General features: G+C 30.4%; 1 protein-coding gene and 1 long non-coding RNA gene across 3 annotated transcripts in view; both read right to left on the bottom strand.

Annotated features, from left to right (window-relative positions):
• LOC110282721 (semaphorin-2A) overlaps positions 1–21,975 on the bottom strand; it is a 557,110-nt gene that overhangs the window by 192,843 nt on the left and 342,292 nt on the right. For both annotated transcript variants that reach the window (XM_043041274.3, XM_043041275.3), the window contains exon 2: positions 12,441–12,528. In XM_043041274.3, coding sequence (XP_042897208.2) covers positions 12,441–12,528 — 88 coding nt within the window. The remainder of the gene's footprint in view (positions 1–12,440; positions 12,529–21,975) is intronic.
• On the bottom strand, positions 5,646–11,166 carry LOC147803369 (uncharacterized). Its single transcript, XR_015429055.1, has 2 exons — positions 9,378–11,166; positions 5,646–9,315 (listed from the first exon to the last, which is right to left on the bottom strand). It is a non-coding gene; the product is annotated as an uncharacterized LOC147803369 (long non-coding RNA).

The following is a 21,975-nucleotide window of genomic DNA, read 5'->3' as shown; positions in this document are numbered from 1 at the left end:
ACTAATGGGTTATTTATTAGTTATACTTAAATCCTATCGAAAATTAGAAATCATGAAAATATTTGTAGTGAATAAACATTTAAAAAATATTTTGACTTAAAAATTTTTTTTGAACTAAACTAGTTTGAAAAACGATTTTTTTTTTTTTAGCATTATAAAAAAGAAAGAATGGAAAGAAAAAAGCTTTCTTTTTCAAAAGCAGTTTCAGCTTTCACGGCAAAATATTAGGGACATTAAAAAAACCCATTTAACATTTAAAAAATAAATGACGATGGATTTTTAAATGCACTTTAAAACAATGGAAATACATTTCTAAAAATTACACTTTTAAACTCATTTACATTTGGTTTTACTTTTTTTTATGACAGCAAATATTTATTTTTGCAGAAGGAAGCAGAAAGCATATTTTCTCTAACCAAGGATGAAAAAAAAAATTATTCATATTTTATTCTTTACTTTGTGAAATAAGGGTTCTTTTAAATAATAAATTTTAAAAGACATTTCTGTGAGCATTTGGAACAATTAATAGAACATTTTTATGGTTTTTTCAGCTTTGTATATTTAAAAAGTCGCCATATTTGCACTTCAAACAAAATATTAAGTTATAAAATAGAGTTATCTTTTGTTTCTATAGTAATGGTACCATTTACTCTTTAAAATTCAAAGTTCAAATGTATTCCGGGTATTGAAATATGATTTTGACTCGCAGGTATTTCAGTTTTTATTACATTGGATGAAAGTTATTCTTTTTTTTTCTTCCACAAAATACGAAGTCATAAATATGATGTATTGAGCCATAGAATCTCACTGAGGTTTTCTGAAAGCAATGCAAAGGCACGGTTACGGTTATCCGACAAGGAAAGAAATAATTCTTTTTGAAAGGTATGAAAACATTGGGGACACTATCTCAAGTTAAAAACTGCCTCTGATCTCTTTCTGTTTATTCTGACTCCTTTGTAAATGTTTGCTCATCATTAAGTTTTCAGAATATCTAATTTTTCATCGTATAATTTTTAAATTGGTGGTTTATTGTGTTTTTAAAGCACTAAAATTTTTTAAAGTTATCACATTAAAGGCTAATTATTTTTTTAGATAAAAAACTTTTATTTTTAATAGTATTCTCTAGCTATTATAAAATGTAAATATTATCAATCCTAATTTATTAAATATAAAAAAACCATAAAAAAGGGCAATTGAATGTAACAAAGCGACTTTTTAATTAAATAAAACGCAGAAAAGTAAAAATTTGAAAAATAAAGTAGTTCATCTTAAATAATTATCAAAAAAAAAAAAAAATCAATTTTCTTCAATTTCAATAAAATTTCAATTCTTTTTTTTTGCATTTTATCTTTAGTTAATATGTTTACATTTCATAGAATATTTAATCCATTTAAATAAATTTAAAGAATTATTAATATAAAGAATTTAGAGAATATTTACTCCGTTTTAACAAACTGTAGTGTTTTTTTAATCAAAATTATAGCTTCTTTTGGAAGGACAACAAGATTCTAAATATTGTTTAGGAGTTTGGATCGCCATAATTAATTGCATTAAAATACCGAATTTTTAGATTTATTTCATAAATTTTCCGAAGTTCGGGATTTAAGGCATAAAGATACCGAAGTTCATGATTTCTTGCACAATGATTCTGATATTTAGAATTTACTCCATGAAAGGATTGATATTTAGATTTTATTGAATAATAGCTCCGAGTTTTGGAATTTCTTGCATATTAGTTCGATATTTGGGATTTGCATATTAATTCGATATTTGGGATTTCTTGAATATTACTTCGATATTTGGGATTTGTATATTAGTTCGATATTTTGGATTTCTTGCATATTAGTTCGATATTTGGGATTTATTCCATAATGGTTTTCGTACTTAAAAATAATGTCATAAAGGATCTGATATTTTTATTTTATTTTATATCGATTCTGATGCTTTGAATTAATTACATATTGGTCTCGATATCTTGGAAGTTTAATACACGAAGAGTCCGGTATTTCGATATTTGGAATTTAATGCATTAAGTGTCAGAATCTTATTCCGTTTTGAGGTTTAGGATTTATTGCAAAATGGTTCCAATACTTTTGATTTATTGCAGAAGATATTTGGATTGATATTAGTGGTTTACTAAAGAAGAGTTCTGAATTTTCATTTCTCTACTTAATGAATTTTGATGATTCGTTAAAGTTTATTGCCTTATTGTTCAGAGCACTTGGTTTCTTCGATTTATGTTTTAATGCGCAAAAATGTTGTAGTTTGTAGCTCAATGCATAAAAACTTCGTACGAAATTATATTTAGAAACAATATTTCTACAAACTTAAAAGATCCAGAAGAAAAATTTCGTGTGCCTACACCTTGCTTAGAAGAACATATTTACGAGATGCTTAGGACGGGGTGTTGCCAAAACATAAATCACGGAGATTTTTCTATCTAGTCGTAAGATCAAGCTTGGCAGTAAAAACGCGGAAAATAAATGATATCTTTTCATCAGAAGACGATGGCAACACCGCACCTAAACTCTCCAAAAGCGAAAGATATTTTTGGGATCTCGCCAAATCCATGCATATTTTCTTCGATTTCGTTACGCTTTTTCAGGTGACGTTTTCTTCTCAAAACTACCTGCGGGAGGGCATTCTCGAGAAAGAAAAAAAAATTATTCCAATTTTTCTTTTTACGAGTTTGTTGCATATTTTATCAGCATGTGTGTATTTTTCAAATTTAATCGTATATTTATGCAAAACTGTATCATTGCTTTGAATGATATAAATCGTAATAGAATACACTGAATTTCTGAATGAAATACTATTGGTCACGAAGGAGGGTATAAAAAAATATTTATACAAATCCTTGTACAGAGTAGGGGAGAGTGGGGTCAATTGTAACATTTTTTACCTAACTATTTTTAACTAACAAAAAATCCAATATATTATTAGTATTAATTGACAGACGAGTAAAGTAGACTGTCCCCTACTAGAAAAAAAATACCTTATTTTAAATGTTATTATATTAGTTATTAACAATTTTTGACAGTCGTGCACTTGTTACAATTGTCCCCACTTTTTGTAACAGTTCATAAATTCAATTAAAACATAGTTAATTATACATATTATCATAGTTGTGATAGATTTTTTTATTGATCAAAATAGTAGTCATATTTTAGGAGTAAAAATAATAATGAGCAGAGACCTAAAGGGTTAAACTTTTAATTTTATGGGGTTAAAATTTTTAATTTATGCTGTGAAAGGTGACAAATAAAAACATGCACATGCAATATAATATAAATGATATAGGAAACTATTGGTGGTTCTTAAAGAGTTAAGTAATGGTTTGTAAACATAAGATTATTTATTTTCAGCTGTTACAATCGTCCCTTTACTTATTGTTTCCCCAAGACGCCATTTCAGCTTCATTTGTTAAAAATAATGCTAGTTAATTAACGTAACCAATCTTTTTTTTTGAAATTTTAATTAAGGTGTCCACGTACATATTCGGTTAATAATTTTTATTTGTTTAAACAAAATTACTTTGTCACAATATAATATTCTAATACCAAAAAAAGTACTTACGTAGCGTGAAAATATCTTTTGTGATGTAACTCTTTCAAAAGTACATATAAATGGTTGCCATCAGGGGTGTACATGTAGATTTATTAAATACACCTTGTGCGCCACCTAGGAACCAAATCTAGAACCCGACACTCGAAATTTTTGCTCTATTACAATCGTACCTTGTTACAATTGACCCCACTCTCCCCTACTGAGGTACAGATACACAGCTGAGGTATAAATTTTAGTTTATTTTCTGTAGTTGTTTATAGTAAAAACCAAACAGTCTAAAATAGTAGATGTGGAAAAACGAGATATAATTTTTTTTTATCATAGTTATCATTGTACCATTATTATCATAGTTACCAATATACCATTGTTACCAAAATTATTATCATAGTACCATTGTTATCATAGTATCAAGCAGAAAGTGTTTTCTAGCAACTTTATATATACAGTCTTTCCGAAAAATAAATTTACTTGGACTTACATACGTGGGGTCGTAAATTAAGAGTTAATTGAAAAAGAAAAACATCATAAAAATTTGTGAACCATAATCCCGGTTGTCTTCAATTAAGGTTAATTTAAATTCATCAATCACAAAGAAAAATCATAGTTATAGTTTATGCCCAGATAAAATTTAATACCTGGATAATTATAGTTATGGTTACTGAAAGATGAGGTCAAATTTTAATCACTAATTTGAAGAATCATATCTATATTAATGTACGCAATCGAGATTAAGTTAATTATCTGGATAATCGTAGTCATGTGACTCACAGATGAGGTTAAACTAAATATGAGGTTAATTACAGTCACGGTTAATCACTAGTGAGGTTAAATTAAAACCACCGATCTGAAGAATCATATTCATACAATGGAGGTTAAATTAAATCACAGATAAATCTAAACATGGTTATTCACAGTCAATGTAATTAAAATCAATCATGCGACATCATAAAATCTGAAACCGGCCACAAGTTTTATTTTATAACAGTCGTTGAACAGCCAACCCAATTTTTGGGGCTTACGACTGCCAGTGTTCAACGCCGTAGTCTTTTAAGTTTGAACCCAATCCAGAAGACAAGGAAACTCCAGGATCAAATATCGGAAGAAACTTTGCCTTCGTGGAGGACTTTTTGATGGAACTAAATCACATTTGCGTTACATGGACATGAAAACCACGAAAACTTCCCACAGTTAACCTGGCGGCAAGAGGACTCTAACCCATGATCCGTCTACCACTGAGGATATTTTACATCGGCTCTGAGGTCGGTGCAAGCCGGGTGCGGATATCGTATCGACCAGCCATAGCTGGAGCCATCGCTAATGAGGGAACTCGGTTCCCCTTATTGGGAGGCGAACGCTCTATCCCCTGAGCCACCACGGCTCCATGTCACATATTTTTTTATAACTGTCGTTGAACAGACGACTCAATTTTATGGGTTTACGACTACTAATATTCAACTCCGTAGCCTTGCAATTTTGAACCCAATCCAGAAGACAAGGGAACTCCTGGATCGAGTATTTGGAGAAATTTGCCTTTGTGAGGATTTTTTGATGGAGCTAACCCGCATTTGCGTTACATGGAGAGGAAGACCACGAGAACCTCCCACGGTTAGCCTCACGGCAAGAGGACTCTAACCCATGATTCGTCTACCACTGAGGATATTTCACGTCAGCACTGTGGTTGGCGCAAGCCGGAATTCATATCGACTGGGATTCGAACCCGGTTCGCCGCATTGGAAGGCGAACGCTCTATCCCCTGATCCACCACGGCTCCATGCCACATATTGAAATATGATATATTTTAAACTACATGTTGGCAAGAAAAATACATGCGGTAAGGTGAAAACCAAGAAGCAATAAATCAATTCCTATGCCAACTTTTACAAGCCTCTAAATAACGCAATTCCTCTTCCTTATTCATTCAATCACGTTTTCTTGCAAGCACTCATGTTTGCTTTCCTTCAAAAGCATTTTTCCCTTCCTAAATCCCAATCTTTACAAGCTTCTAGATACGGGATTAAGAGATGCACGAGAAAAGGATTTCAATCACTACATTCTTCCCTCTCTAACTTCATTCCTTCTTTTTATTCCTCTCTCTCTTTCATTTTTTCTCCCCTTTGTTCGTATAACTATCGAGTAACTCGACTTACAGTGCGAAATTGGGTTTTCCCCCTACTCCAGCAAATCTTTCTTCCCTCCCGACTGTTTACACAGAAATATTCATTTCTTGTACCTGGATAAAGTGTGTCCTCTGCAGCAAAAATCTCTCTAAATAAATCAGATGAATTGCAAGCGAATGCAAGAGAAGAGCTGGGTCTTATTGGTGCTTGCTTACGATTCAATCGCATGTGTACTGAAATCAGAGATTTTCTACGCCATTTGGCGCGTGTGGATGGGAAGTTATTTCCCAAGAGTCGCCAATCTTGCTTATGTTTATGGAGTCGCTAAAGCCTGGTTGTAATCTAAAAAAATCGTTATGCACAAAGACAGGATATTGAAAATCTTTTCTGATAACTGTTTGGAAAAGCCTTGTAAAGTGAGGAGAGTTTTAAGTTATTTTTTTTTCCTATATAAAATAAATACGTTAAATTCTTTAAAGCTCTTTACTGGAGAAATTGAAACTTAACTAAACTTCTAGTAATTGAAAATTTCTTTCAAAAACAGCCTTTTGAAATCGAAGTAGAACTAGGAGATTTATTAAGTTTCGCTACTCTTTTTAAGATAAATTCTATTTTCTAACGTAAATCTAGCAGTGCCTGACAAGAGAGTAACATATGAAATGGAAATATTATTTTAACAAATAGAAAAATTTAAGTCAACATTTTTAGTCTAATTTATTATAAAAATATACCATATGTTGTTTAGAATGGTATTTATTTACCGCAGCAGTTTTGCAGAATGAAATGGTAAAAAATTCCTCAAGCCTTCCAGATGCAAAAACTATTATTTCTAAGTAGCAAATAAAATTTTTTTTTGTGCAGAAATGGTCTATATATTGCATTGATTATGCAACCTTCTAAGTTCTTTCCAAATATGCTTTATCATAATTTATTTACCAATAAAATTACTTCTGTTTTGTTCTGCTCCGGTCAATGAAAAGTTTGAACATGAATTAGAACCAAGCATTGCTATTTTCTGAGCAAAGAATACATCAAACATTTTTGTCAAACGCAGTAATGTATTTCTAGACAAAATTGCTAAATTCAGTTATTGTAGAGTTAGTTTATTAATTGCTAAAAATCTAATTCAAAACACATAAATTTATTCCATTTCCTCACATTTAATTTCAAACTTTTCCTTAGGTTAAAATAGTATCATTAAAATGCAGAGAATGTTTTGATGAACATATTTTTTTAATCATTATCAAAAAGAAAGTAAGAAAAAAGTGTTAACATTAAGATCTTAAACTAAAATGTAAGCATCAATAAAAAAGATACTATCGTAATTTAACGAATCAACGAAAACATTAAATTGAGGAGAGAACTGAAAACATCAAAACCTGCCGGAATCGTAATTTAACGAATCACCAAAAACATTACATTGAGGAAAGAACTGAAAACATCAAAACCTTTCGGAATCATAATTTAACGAATCACCCAAAGCATTAAATTGAGGAGAGAACTGAAAGCATCAAAACCTGCCGGAATCGTAATTTAACGAATCACCCAAAGCATTAAATTGAGGAAAGAACTAAAAACATCAAAACCTGCCGGAATCGTAATTTAACGAATCACCGAAAACATTAAATTGAGGAAAGAACTGAAAACATCAAAAAACCTGCCGGAATCGTAATTTAACGAATCACAGAAAACATTAAATTGAGGAAAGAACTGAAAACATCAAAACCTACCGGAATCGTAATTTAACGAATCACCGAAAATATTAAATTGAAGAAAGAACTGAAAACATCAAAACCACCGGAATCGTAATTTAACGAATCACCCAAAGCATTAAATTGAGGAGAGAACTGAAAACATCAAAACCTTTCGGAATCGTAATTTAACGAATCACCCAAAGCATTAAATTGAGGAAAGAACTAAAAACATCAAAACCTGCCGGAATCGTAATTTAACGAATTACCGAAAACATTAAATTGAAGAAAGAACTGAAAACATCAAAAAACCTGCCGGAATCATAATTTAACGAATCACCGAAAACATTAAATTGAGGAAAGAACTGAAAACATCAAAAAACCTACCGGAATCGTAATTTAACGAATCACAGAAAACATTAAATTGAGGAAAGAACTGAAAACATCAAAACCTACCGGAATCGTAATTTAACGAATCACCGAAAACATTAAATTGGGGAAAGAACTGAAAACAATAAAACCTGCCGGAATCGTAATTTAATGAATCGCTAAAAACGTTAAATTGAGTTAAGAGCTGAAGAAATCAAAACCTGCCGAAAGAGACAAAATAGAGTGAAAAAGCGACTGCTAAATACATCTCAAAGTTTCATCAGGTAAAGAAACAGGTTTTTAAGTTTTTCCTCTAGCCGATCTCTGCAGTCATTCGATAATTTGGAAAGAATTTTTGTTTCTTTTTCGCTTAAATGTAAATTGGCGGACATTAATAACACATTCTTTTGACTTCATTTTTTAAAAAAAGAGCTGCTTAAAAGGATCTATATTAAAACAACCCAGCAAATTCCATGTTAACATTAGCCTTTGTAAAGAAAAAAATTAAAACAGCAAACGATGAAATCACTTCCTCTCATTGAATTATCAACTCAACTTGATTTTATGCCTACAATTTCAGACGATCTTTATGCGGTCAAAAAATCGTTCCTCTTATTGAATTATCAACTCAACTTGATTTTATGCCTACAATTTCAGACGATCTTTATGCGGTCAAAAAATCGTTGCCAATCCTTGTTTAAAAAATAGTTTTTAATCTACGTATCTGTAATCTTACTTTAACATTCTTAAGCTCATTGCCATTTTTGTTTAAAAACCTTTTAATAATTCTCTATCGATTAACAATTACCCCCAACAGAAACCACAGTTGATAACAAAGGCTATTAAGATACATATTTCCTTATTTAATCGCGCGTTGCGGCATCATTATCGCGTCGCGACTGAACGACCAAAGTAATTCCGAGTCAGCGACTATTCATAATCAAAACTTTAACGGTTTTTAGTATCAATTTAACCTTTAAACTCCAAAATAGATTATGTTTGGACGCATCAATGGGTATCTTAATCAACGGTTACAGTTTAAGAGAGATATGGAAGATTCGTCTAAGGTAAACAAAAGGAATCCCTTTCGTGCCTTAAAACAATCGAAAGGTCCATTGTGTGCTTTCCTTAACTTTTCTCTTACACTTCATTTAGTACCATCTGACAGTTACGGTTGACAGTTATCTGAAATGAGGGTGGATATAAGGGATCATTTCGAAGGAAGAGATTTAGTTATGATGGGCCGTATTAAGGGCTAAATAGTCGAACGAGATTTCGGTAAATATTAGATTTTATTTTCGGTTTCTTTTTATATCGATAAAATTCAATGAATGACATTAAATCGATTAATGAAGTTTTAATGAACTTTTTTCTACATCAATTCTTTTTAGAATTCTATGACCTAAAAGAGTTTTTTTTTATCATTTCTTTTTCTCAATCACTTTATTATATTTTTATCATGATGGGATAAAAATATAAAAATATTTCCTTTCTTTATCATGATGTGAATTTTAATAATTTGTTTTGTATCATACTGTGACTATTATTGAACATTTTTAACATGTTATGACCTATTATTGAACATTTTTAACATGTTATGACCTATTATCAAACATTTTTAACATGTTATGACCTATTATCAAACATTTTTTCACGCTGTTGGTTTTAAATTAATCATATTTATTGTACTATAAACTCATTAATTTTTTTATAACATGTAATGACTTTTTATCGATCCTATTTTATTATATTGTGAGTTTGTATCAATCATTTTTTATCATCCTTTTGTATCTAATTGTGACTATTTATCAATTTTTGATTATCATACTGTAACTTTTTATCAATCCTTTTATATCACACTGTGAATTCGTATCCTTATCCAACTGTGGCATTTTATCAATAACTTTTATCACGTTGAGATTTTTTATAACTTTCTTTTTATTAGGCAGAGAGTTTTTTTTTTATCAATCCCTTTAAGATTTCTGTAGAGTTTATATCATTCATTTAAGTACACTCTAATTTTTTACAATACTTTTTTATCACAAACTCTGAAATTCATCAAACACTTTATCTTGCTTTTACATGTAATTATAAAATTAAAGTATGTTTTTTTTCACTTCTCATGTCATTATATTTGTCTTGCTTTTTTATAGATAAAAATCAACGACATTAAATCAATTTATACTACATGGAAAAGATTGTAATTGTAATTAATTGTTTCTGAATTATATTTTTTTAGAATCCCGTGACTTTTTATCAACTATTGTCATTCTGTAAGATTTTAATAATCCTTTTATCAGTCTGTAAATTTTTATCTATCATTTTTATCACGCTGTGATTTTTTTTTACAATTTCTTTTTATATCACTTTATATCAATCGCTTTTTATCATACTTTCAGTTTTATCATTGATTTCATCATGGTATATTTTTTTTTATTATAAATTTTAACTGTACTGTAACTTATTTTATCATTCATTATTCGACATGCTGTTTTTTTTTAATCATTTTTATGCCATGTTGGAAGTTTTAAAGAAATATTTTATTGATGTATTTATAGCATTAATTTTATCATCTTAAGATTTTATATTATTTTTTGTATCATAGGTTCCAAATTTTAGCAACCTTTTTATCAACCTTTCACTTATAATTATAAAACTTATAGGTATATATAAAGTTATCATTCTAGAAGTTATAATATGAAAAACTTTATTATTTTAGAAATTTTTGTAACTATGTATGATCACTTAGTACGTTCAATTTTGTATGTTCAATTAGTATGTTCAATTTTGTATGTTCAATTTTGTATGTTCAATTAGCATGTTCAATTTTGTATGTTCAATTAGTATGTTCAATTTTGTATTTTCAATTAGTATGTTCAATTTTGTATGTTCAATTAGAAGCTTAAAACTCAAAGTTTTAAAATAATCGTCTGATCTTATGGTTAAGAGGGGAGGTTAAAATAAAGCTTTCCGGTAACAGCCCGTTGTTGGCCAGCATGGTGCGTAAGGTGTCCATGGTGCTTAAGGTGGCCAACATGGTGTCCACGATTTCTTGACCAACGAAATGTTGATGGCAATGTGGTAGGCATTTCGCACAAACTGTCTTTATTTCTCAGTCAAGCTGGTGTCTTTTGATCTATATTTGGGTGGGCATCAAGCCTCCACTGGGGATCGAACCTTCATTCTTCTCAGTGCTTTAACCACCAACACACTGTGGTTAAACGAGACGAGGGTAAATTGTTATTATTAACTCTGAGGTTTGACTAAAAAACTATTCGTTTTTTGAGTTGATTAGAAAATTACAAAGTTACATCGCTTAACGTTAAGATCTGCCTTAGTATAAAATATGTTATCATTTGTTTCAGTATGAATGATAAAAGATTAATTTTATAAAGCATGAAAAAGTGGCAGTCGTTATTTACTAACACCTAAAATTAAAAAATAAAATAAAAAAGCAAAAAAAAATTTATAATAGAACTTGGCGCATAGGTAATGGTTTTTTATACCTCTACAGTAATATAAGAAATCCTTTGCCTTTCGTACTGAATAGAGAAAAGGGGTAGAAAAAAATGTTCACTATCCCATAGTTTGAAAGCAAAGGCGTAAATATTTGGCGCCCCAACAATTTCAGAGAAGCCCCAGGAGTTATCCTCCTCGCTTAGCCCCTCCAAAGTCTCACAGACGTAATTTCCGGTTGTGTAAGAATCAAAAAGCGAGAGGAAATAGAGGGGGCCTTCCTTTCCCTCCAAAAAAAAAAGTAAAGAAAGGGGCTTTAGAGAATGTTGTAAAAGAAGGATCGTCTTTGGCCTAAAGCACTTTCTATGACTTTTATACTAGTTTGAAACCGTGCAATACCTCTTTATTTCTAGGAAATTTTATTAATATTTATGACGGTACTTTTATTTTTTTTTTCAGTACAAATAATATTACAGTTTTATAGACTGTTTCTTATACTGCAACATTGCAACATTTATATTTTCAATTCGTTTGCTATATTGAAAAAAATAGGCTTTATATATATATATATATATAAATACTTTTGTATACTTTTAAACCTAAACCGCATTTTGCTACACGCTGGTAAGTTTGATTACTTTTTACATTTTTCTTTTATTTCATGATCTATTTCAACAAAATGTTTTTTGCGATATCCACACATATAAAGAATAATTTTTATCTTAGGATAATTATTCTTTATTCAGAAATATCGCATTTATACCAATAGATGTGCCTTGATAACGACTATTGGATTTCCCATTTTTAGTTTCTCTTTATAATAATTTTTAATTTATTATTTGTGTTTATATATATATATATATATATATATATATATATATATATATATATATATATATATATATATATATATATATATATATAATTTCTTTCTTTAAGTTTAGAATAGTTTTGTATTTTTATAGAGATACAAACTTAGTTGCGAAGTACACTGGTGTTTAAAATTAAGCGACCTTTTTGTATTTGATAAATTATATCCAGAATTATTACATCCAGAATTATTGGACATTGATTAATTTGGAACCCCTGATGTGTTTACTTTATTGACGCAACTGTTGAGAAGGATTGCTAAATTGTTTATTTAAGGAATAGTTTAATACGAAACAGCCAGCATATGTGAAAAAAATATATAAAGATAAATGGTTAAATGTTAAATGATAGATAAATATAATTGACTTACATAGCACCGACGTAGAGCGTATCTCGTCGAAGATCCAAGAAAAATGTTCTATAAAAAAGTCTACCACAGTTGAATTCACGGACATGTTCTGCAAAAATAGAATATAAAAATCAAATAGAATTAAAGGCACAAATAACATAAATATATGTGTTTCAAAAATAAAATTCAGAAATTAACCATTTGCTTACGGCTGGTACAACAGGTGGACCAGCATCATCATACTAAGCGCCGTCAGCAAAGGGTTAAGATAAATTCAACAATTATCATGAGCTTTATGATACTCTCTAAGAGTGTTTATGTGATCATAACATGTATCTCTTTTCAGACTTTATGTCAATTTCAGAAACTTCTACTCATAATTTTCTTTTAATTCGTGAAAAATAGTGTCCACTTGTTAAGATTTTTGCAAAAACCATGAATTTCTGTAGCCTTTCAGTAAAAAATCCCACCTTTGAGAGTTTGAAAAAGATTTATTCAGATTTAAAAAAAAAAATCTGTCAGGTTTCAATTTTTGTGAATTATGGATTTCTTTCCAGAAAAACAAAGTTCTTAACTTACAAAACTCTTGTCAGGCCAGTCTTGACATACGCTTCTGAAGCTTGGACAGTGACAAAACTGGAGGAAAATTGCATCGCAATATTTGAGAGAAGGATTTTGCGGAGTATAACTTGGTGGCGAAAATAAAAACAATAACTGGAGAAGGAGATTTAACTTTGAACTGAACAAGATTTATAAGCACAACCCGATATTATTAAATACATAAAAATAAATAAAATGAATTCGGTGGCCCGCGTGATTTGAATGCGTGATGACAATACGATTAAAAAAACGATACTGATTTTTAGACCCACTGGAACAAGAAAGCATGGGAAGGCCACGGTTGAGATGGGCTGACTTGGTGGAGTCTGATTTTCTTGCAATTAATGAAAATAATTGAGGATCAAGGATAAATCGGAAGTCGTTATGGAGAAAGGCATTGGCCCTCATTGGGCTGTCAGGTCAACTATGATGATGATGGATGGGAAAGTAAGGTCCTATATTTGTGAATATGCATTTGAGAATACACTAATTTCTCCTAAAGAGATCTATGTAACTTAAATTTGCATTAGATTTCATTTTAAAGTTATTATGCTTAAGTTCGAATTTTTCACGGTTCATAATTAATTTCTGGATTATACAGGGTTTATAATTAGTTTCTGGAAAACAATTTTTTCCTGAGTCTTACCTGCCCATTCAAAGTAATAATTTTGCAGTATATGCAGTAACTTCAGGTGAATCAATTAGAAAAAATCATTTAAACCACAATACCACTATTATGTACCAAACATATTCTTAGTATATGAGTGCTTCCTAAGGAAACGAAAAAACACTTAAAAGTTGAAAACATTGAAAAAAAAGCTTCAAGTTTGAAGAAAAATTTTCATTTTTTTCGCAACTTCTTTGATCTCTGTTTCAAATTCACTGAGATTTCCAGGCTTTAACCCTGATACATCAAAATAGTTTTTGATGCATAAATAGGACACTATAAAAATATATCCCGTCATAGTTATCAATGTAACGGGGAGAGCAAATATATAGAAATTGGTTTTCACAAACATTTCATACTACTCTTCAATCGTATTTTTGATGTATGAAAATATATGAATAGATCGTTATTATCTACACAGTATTATGGCAAGATAAATATAGGCTATAGAAATTCTTCTATGGCTCTCGATTCATACGGTTATAAGAATGTAATGTTACGGCTATAATGTAAAACGACTTCTGGAATAGTGTAGAAATGCTAAAAGAATTTTTAAATCTACATTTTTAATATTTTGTAACTATGCTTAATAATCTACTCTATTTGTTAAATAAAACATTATCGTGATAATTAGAGTTAATAACTGAAAAAAATTAAACTTAAAACAACGCATAAAATTATACATGTAAAGCAAACATATTGAAAAAAAAACATAAAAAAGCAGCAAAGGAACAAAAAAGTCATGTTTTATATTTTCACGAAATAAATAATATAGCAATAAAGGTTTATAAAAGTTATTAGCATTTGTCAAAGTTTTTTGATTTTAAATTAAATTACATTGTCCTGTTGAAAATACATGTTCGAAAATTTTGATGGGTTTATAATGGGATTATTATGGGTTCAGTATTACTAAAGTAAATAAAATATTCTAATTAATATTTACATCAATTAATTAAAAAAAACCGTTTTTTCTTACATAAGCAGAAATGAAGGTTTACATGATTTAAAAAAAAATCGGATAAATGTTTTGTATAGAAACAATATTTTAAAAAAAAATCTTCTGTGAAAATGTCGTAAAAACTACATTCCTCAAATATTTATATTTTCCATTTATTGGGTTTTTTTTTTCAGAATAAATTTAACTTAAATAATTAACAATAATTTTTTTTAAACCCTTAAGACTATCTCAAAACATATCATACCCTCAAGACTATCTCAATACATATCATACCCTTAAGACTATCTCAATACATATAAAGAGATAATAGAATTTAATTCAAAGATATTAAAAAAAAAAGAGTTTCTTCGCTCCTCTTTTTTTTTTACAAAAAACTTCTTTGTTGGCGAAGAGGGGGAAAATGAAAAACGATGCCAAAAACGCACAATCGGGTTAAACGATTTAATACAACAATAGCTTTGATGATTAAAAAATAAAAAAACGTCAAAAATTTCCGAATTGAAATCTATATCTATACACAAAAGGAAACAAAAAAAAATATATGAGTTACAATTGAGACTCTTTATCTGGTCTTTTCAAGTCAGTAATATCTCCTCACTAAAGAAGTTTCTATCTATAAAAAATTGGCGAAGAATGATGAACCGAGGGGGTTGGCGAGAAAAAGCCAAAGAGAGATAATACTACTTCTTCCCCCAAGGGCAAACAGCAGTGATTGAAAACACCATCAAAGAAGAAAAAAAAGTACTCATCTTTGGGGTTACAGATTTTTTTCCCCCGATCTCTACAAAAATTGCTAAAAAGAAAGTACTTAAAGAAAATAGATAGAAAATAAACAAATAAAAATATTATGTGCATTTTAAGCTGTCAAAGTTCAAAATTATATCAAAAGAGAATTTTTTTATTATTTTAAAAGTTCTTTCAATTTGTTTATGATCAATAAGCTTTTCAGAAATAAGTCGTGGAAAGAAAAAAAAATCTGTGCGTAGAATTTTATTAATTTTTCTTGAAGAAATAGAAATTTCTTTAAAAAAATCTTATTGTAAATTTTGAGTACTTTAACCCTCTAGCAGTAAAAACATAGTTCCTAGTTTCAGTTTCTAGTTTCAAATTTATTTCATAGATACTCGAGAGATTTAGCATTGCGGATTTGCAATTTCCGAAACGCTAAACTTATTTAAGTTCTACAACGCATGCGCAAAAATTTCTTAATAAATGGCAGATCGAGAATAAGGTTAACATCACGGTTAACAAAATGCAATTTTAATGTAAATTTCCATTACTTACAAAGAAGCACTCCACACAGTTAAGGTAAATTATTTTTCAGAGGCTGTTACTTAGCAACTATCAGAAAATTTTGTATCGATGGAAGAAAAGAAAATTTAAAAAAAAAAAAAAAAAAAAAAAAACAGCAACTTTTATGAAATTGTTGCGATATTTTGCTTGTTTTATCCAATAAATTATTTTTCACGTGACACTTCGAAAACAAGACCCGTTCTATAAAATAAAATATTTTAAAAATGTTTCTCTTCGATACACCTTGAATGCTGGTTTCTCTATCAAATAAAATATTTTTTTCTTAATAATTAGAACATCTTATAGGCTTATTCTATCCAATGAAGTACTTTCTTCGTAAAATTTGGAGAACCTACCTTGGGCTGTTCTAACCCATAAAATATTTCCGTAACATTTAAGATACCTTCCTAGGGCTATTTCACTCATTTAAAATTTTCTTTGTAACATTTGGAATACCTTCCTCGACCTATTCTATCAAATAAAGTATTTTCTTCGTAAAATTTAGGGTACCTTCCTTGGGCTGTTCTAACCCATAAAATATTTCCTTCGTAACATTTAAGTTACCTTTCTTGGACTATTTTACCCATTTAAAAGTTTCTTCGTAACATTTGGAATACCTTCCTCGACCTATTCTATCAAATAAAGTATTTTCTTCGTAAAATTTAGGGTACCTTCCTTGGGCTGTTCTAACCCATAAAATATTTCCTTCGTAACATTTAAGTTACCTTTCTTGGACTATTTTACCCATTTAAAAAAGTTTCTTCGTAACATTTGGAATACCTTCCTCGACCTATTCTATCAAATAAAGTATTTTCTTCGTAAAATTTAGGGTACCTTCCTTGGGCTGTTCTAACCCATAAAATATTTCCTTCGTAACATTTAAGTTACCTTTCTTGGACTATTTTACCCATTTAAAAGTTTCTTCGTAACATTTGGAATACCTTCCTCGACCTATTCTATCAAATAAAGTATTTTCTTCGTAAAATTTAGGGTACCTTCCTTGGGCTGTTCTAACCCATAAAATATTTCCTTCGTAACATTTAAGTTACCTTTCTTGGACTATTTTACCCATTTAAAAGTTTCTTCGTAACATTTGGAATACCTTCCTCGACCTATTCTATCAAATAAAGTATTTTCTTCGTAAAATTTAGGGTACCTTCCTTGGGCTGTTCTAACCCATAAAATATTTCCTTCGTAACATTTAAGTTACCTTTCTTGGACTATTTCACCCATTTAAAAGTTTCTTCGTAACATTTGGAATACCTTCCTCGACCTATTCTATCAAATAAAGTATTTTCTTCGTAAAATTTAGGGTACCTTCCTTGGGCTGTTCTAACCCATAAAATATTTCCTTCGTAACATTTAAGTTACCTTTCTTGGACTATTTTACCCATTTAAAAGTTTCTTCGTAACATTTGGAATACCTTCCTCGACCTATTCTATCAAATAAAGTATTTTCTTCGTAAAATTTAGGGTACCTTCCTTGGGCTGTTCTAACCCATAAAATATTTCCTTCGTAACATTTAAGATACCTTCCTAGGGCTATTTCACTCATTTAAAATTTTCTTTGTAACATTTGGAATACCTTCCTCGACCTATTCTATCAAATAAAGTATTTTCTTCGTAAAATTTAGGGTACCTTCCTTGGGCTGTTCTAACCCATAAAATATTTCCTTCGTAACATTTAAGTTACCTTTCTTGGACTATTTTACCCATTTAAAAGTTTCTTCGTAACATTTGGAATACCTTCCTCGACCTATTCTATCAAATAAAGTATTTTCTTCGTAAAATTTAGGGTACCTTCCTTGGGCTGTTCTAACCCATAAAATATTTCCTTCGTAACATTTAAGTTACCTTTCTTGGACTATTTTACCCATTTAAAAGTTTCTTCGTAACATTTGGAATACCTTCCTCGACCTATTCTATCAAATAAAGTATTTTCTTCGTAAAATTTAGGGTACCTTCCTTGGGCTGTTCTAACCCATAAAATATTTCCTTCGTAACATTTAAGTTACCTTTCTTGGACTATTTTACCCATTTAAAAGTTTCTTCGTAACATTTGGAATACCTTCCTCGACCTATTCTATCAAATAAAGTATTTTCTTCGTAAAATTTAGGGTACCTTCCTTGGGCTGTTCTAACCCATAAAATATTTCCTTCGTAACATTTAAGTTACCTTTCTTGGACTATTTTACCCATTTAAAAGTTTCTTCGTAGCATTTGGAATACCTTCCTCGACCTATTCTATCAAATAAAGTATTTTCTTCGTAAAATTTAGGGTACCTTCCTTGGGCTGTTCTAACCCATAAAATATTTCCTTCGTAACATTTAAGTTACCTTTCTTGGACTATTTCACCCATTTAAAAGTTTCTTCGTAACATTTGGAATACCTTCCTCGACCTATTCTATCAAATAAAGTATTTTCTTCGTAAAATTTAGGGTACCTTCCTTGGGCTGTTCTAACCCATAAAATATTTCCTTCGTAACATTTAAGTTACCTTTCTTGGACTATTTTACCCATTTAAAAGTTTCTTCGTAACATTTGGAATACCTTCCTCGACCTATTCTATCAAATAAAGTATTTTCTTCGTAAAATTTAGGGTACCTTCCTTGGGCTGTTCTAACCCATAAAATATTTCCTTCGTAACATTTAAGATACCTTCCTAGGGCTATTTCACTCATTTAAAATTTTCTTTGTAACATTTGGAATACCTTCCTCGACCTATTCTATCAAATAAAGTATTTTCTTCGTAAAATTTAGGGTACCTTCCTTGGGCTGTTCTAACCCATAAAATATTTCCTTCGTAACATTTAAGTTACCTTTCTTGGACTATTTTACCCATTTAAAAGTTTCTTCGTAACATTTGGAATACCTTCCTCGACCTATTCTATCAAATAAAGTATTTTCTTCGTAAAATTTAGGGTACCTTCCTTGGGCTGTTCTAACCCATAAAATATTTCCTTCGTAACATTTAAGTTACCTTTCTTGGACTATTTTACCCATTTAAAAGTTTCTTCGTAACATTTGGAATACCTTCCTCGACCTATTCTATCAAATAAAGTATTTTCTTCGTAAAATTTAGGGTACCTTCCTTGGGCTGTTCTAACCCATAAAATATTTCCTTCGTAACATTTAAGTTACCTTTCTTGGACTATTTTACCCATTTAAAAGTTTCTTCGTAACATTTGGAATACCTTCCTCGACCTATTCTATCAAATAAAGTATTTTCTTCGTAAAATTTAGGGTACCTTCCTTGGGCTGTTCTAACCCATAAAATATTTCCTTCGTAACATTTAAGATACCTTCCTAGGGCTATTTCACTCATTTAAAATTTTCTTTGTAACATTTGGAATACCTTCCTCGACCTATTCTATCAAATAAAGTATTTTCTTCGTAAAATTTAGGGTACCTTCCTTGGGCTGTTCTAACCCATAAAATATTTCCTTCGTAACATTTAAGTTACCTTTCTTGGACTATTTTACCCATTTAAAAGTTTCTTCGTAACATTTGGAATACCTTCCTTGGGCTGTTCTAACCCATAAAATATTTCCTTCGTAACATTTAAGTTACCTTTCTTGGACTATTTTACCCATTTAAAAGTTTCTTCGTAACATTTGGAATACCTTCCTCGACCTATTCTATCAAATAAAGTATTTTCTTCGTAAAATTTAGGGTACCTTCCTTGGGCTGTTCTAATCCATAAAATATTTCCTTCGTAACATTTGGAGTACCTTTCTTGGGTTGCTCAAACCAATTAAATATTTTCTTCATAAAGAATCTAATTTTGACCAATTAGGTCATTTGACCTATTCGAACAGTACTAGAACATGAAACGTAAGGAAACTCATTAGTTGCAGAAATATTACCTTTTCATTAAAAATTGATTTCAACCCTCGAATATTTACTCGGAATAACTTCAAACACCAAATAGAGATATCAATTTTCACGACGAATATATATTCCGATGTACAGCCCAGCCCTTTTAGATCTCGTGTTTGCACATAAATGCCCCGCGGTTCGTTCTAAAATTCCAGAAACTCTTTTGCCAAAATCTGGAGGGAATTCTGTTAAGAGGAGCGAATCGCTAATTCTTCGAAAGGTTCGTTCCATATCACACAAGACTAAGTTATCTGCGTTTGTGGAAAGGACGAAGGTAATAAATATGCATGATTTTCTCTCTCAACCAGGGGTTGGTGCAACATGTAACCCTTCCCACCCATATCGCAGACATCCCCCCCCTTCACAATCTATGGAAGTCTGTGTATGGATGGTGTCCGTTTGCTGCAACCCGAATCCTCTTGAATAATGTATGAATGGACATTGTTGATTCCATGGACAAATCGACCCGTGTCTGCATCGATTCGGTAGTGTACTTTGGAGGTATTTAATAAGAAGTATTTGGGGGTGTTTATTCATTATGATCGATTGCCATGGGAGACTTAGAACGGAATCTCCTCTTAACTGAGTTTTAAAAGTAAATTGAGAAGTTCGAATCAATTAGTAGCTTTGAGGTGGAGATAAATTGGTTCCGATTATTTTAAAATCAGGAAAAGAACTAATTAAACTGGCATAGTAGAATTCAAAATGCGTTATGTTCTGAAAATTACGAAAAGAGTTATTTAAACTGACATAGCAGAATTCGAACTACATTCAGGACTAAGAATCACGAAACGAATCATTTAAAGGGACATCATTTAAAGTGAATTCAGTTCTGAAAACCACATATGGCACATTATTAATTTACCAAAAAAAATTTAATACAAGCGTCCAATATGTATATAAGTTTTTAATAGGTTTGTCCAATAGGAGGTAGAATGCATAAAGAATATAAGACCTGTTGCAAGAATCTGAAAAGTTTTGAAATGTGACATCCAAAAATGATCAGGAATTGAAGCAGTAGTCACTAAATATTATAGTCGCATAGTTGCTTCCTCGAATAATTTCTGTTTTTCTAGAAATGTTTGTAATATGCTATCCTGCAATAGAACATTATAATATGGCATTAGCTTACCCTACCAAGTACTAAACATCATGTTAGAAAAAAATTTAAATCATTTCTGGAAAGCCTGTATCAGATATTATATTGTGGACTTAGCATTAGAGGTAAAACTCTTTTAAAATTCTGAGATATCAAAACAACTCAAAGGTTTGAGAAGCAAATTGTTAATGTGCAAGAGATTAGGACGCCCAAGATAACGGAACAGTTCAATGCTTTGACTAACGAACATTAAATTAGGATGACATTGTATAGAGCATAACGATACCGAACACCTCAAAGGTTTGCTTTGCGGGATCATTTAATTAAAATGGTACTGCAATGCATAAATTAATTTTGAAAAAAATATCGGTACAGCTCAATGCTTTGCTCTATAAACATTTAAAAAGTCTTATATTGTGACGTAAGCAGCATATATCACGGAAAATATTTAATAGTTCAACACGTTAATGTTCAAACTGTTTTATCTGCATTGCGACAAAAGCAATATTTATATTAAAAAATATCGGAAAAACTCAATGCTTTTATCAAATGATGGCTATCAGACCGATATTATCACGTAGGCAACATACAACATAATTTGAAGCTAAATTCGATGAAAAATCAAAGCAAACTTTTACGAGAAACCAAAAATATTTTTTGAAAGTATTTATAACTTTTAGATGAAAAAATGTTTTTTTTTTATGACAGCAATTTTGATAGTTTTGTTGAGAAAAAAAGTATTTTTCAAAAGCCAGTCACGTTCTTTTTTTTTCTTGAAGCTAACTATAATGTTCGAAACACATCATGAAATCGGGAAGTATTTTTTGAATCCTTCACAATCAGACCTACTTAACAATAGATTAAAATTCCAAGTTACTAAGAGCCCAAACGATAAATTCTCGAAAAACATCATTTGACTAGAATTCTGATCCACTCTTTATAAACCAACACTATCCATTTCGTTAAATAGGTTATTCCTATGGAAGCAATTCACAAACGATACGACACTTCCTTTTGGAAGAGCACCCTTTCAAAACGATTACAAGAATTTCGAGTCAG

Source organism: Parasteatoda tepidariorum, chromosome 9, assembly GCF_982258835.1.
Source record: "Parasteatoda tepidariorum strain Cologne lab strain chromosome 9, Ptep-v5.0, whole genome shotgun sequence".
NCBI lineage: Eukaryota > Metazoa > Arthropoda > Arachnida > Araneae > Theridiidae > Parasteatoda > Parasteatoda tepidariorum.
This window is presented reverse-complemented; position numbering and strand designations above follow the sequence as displayed.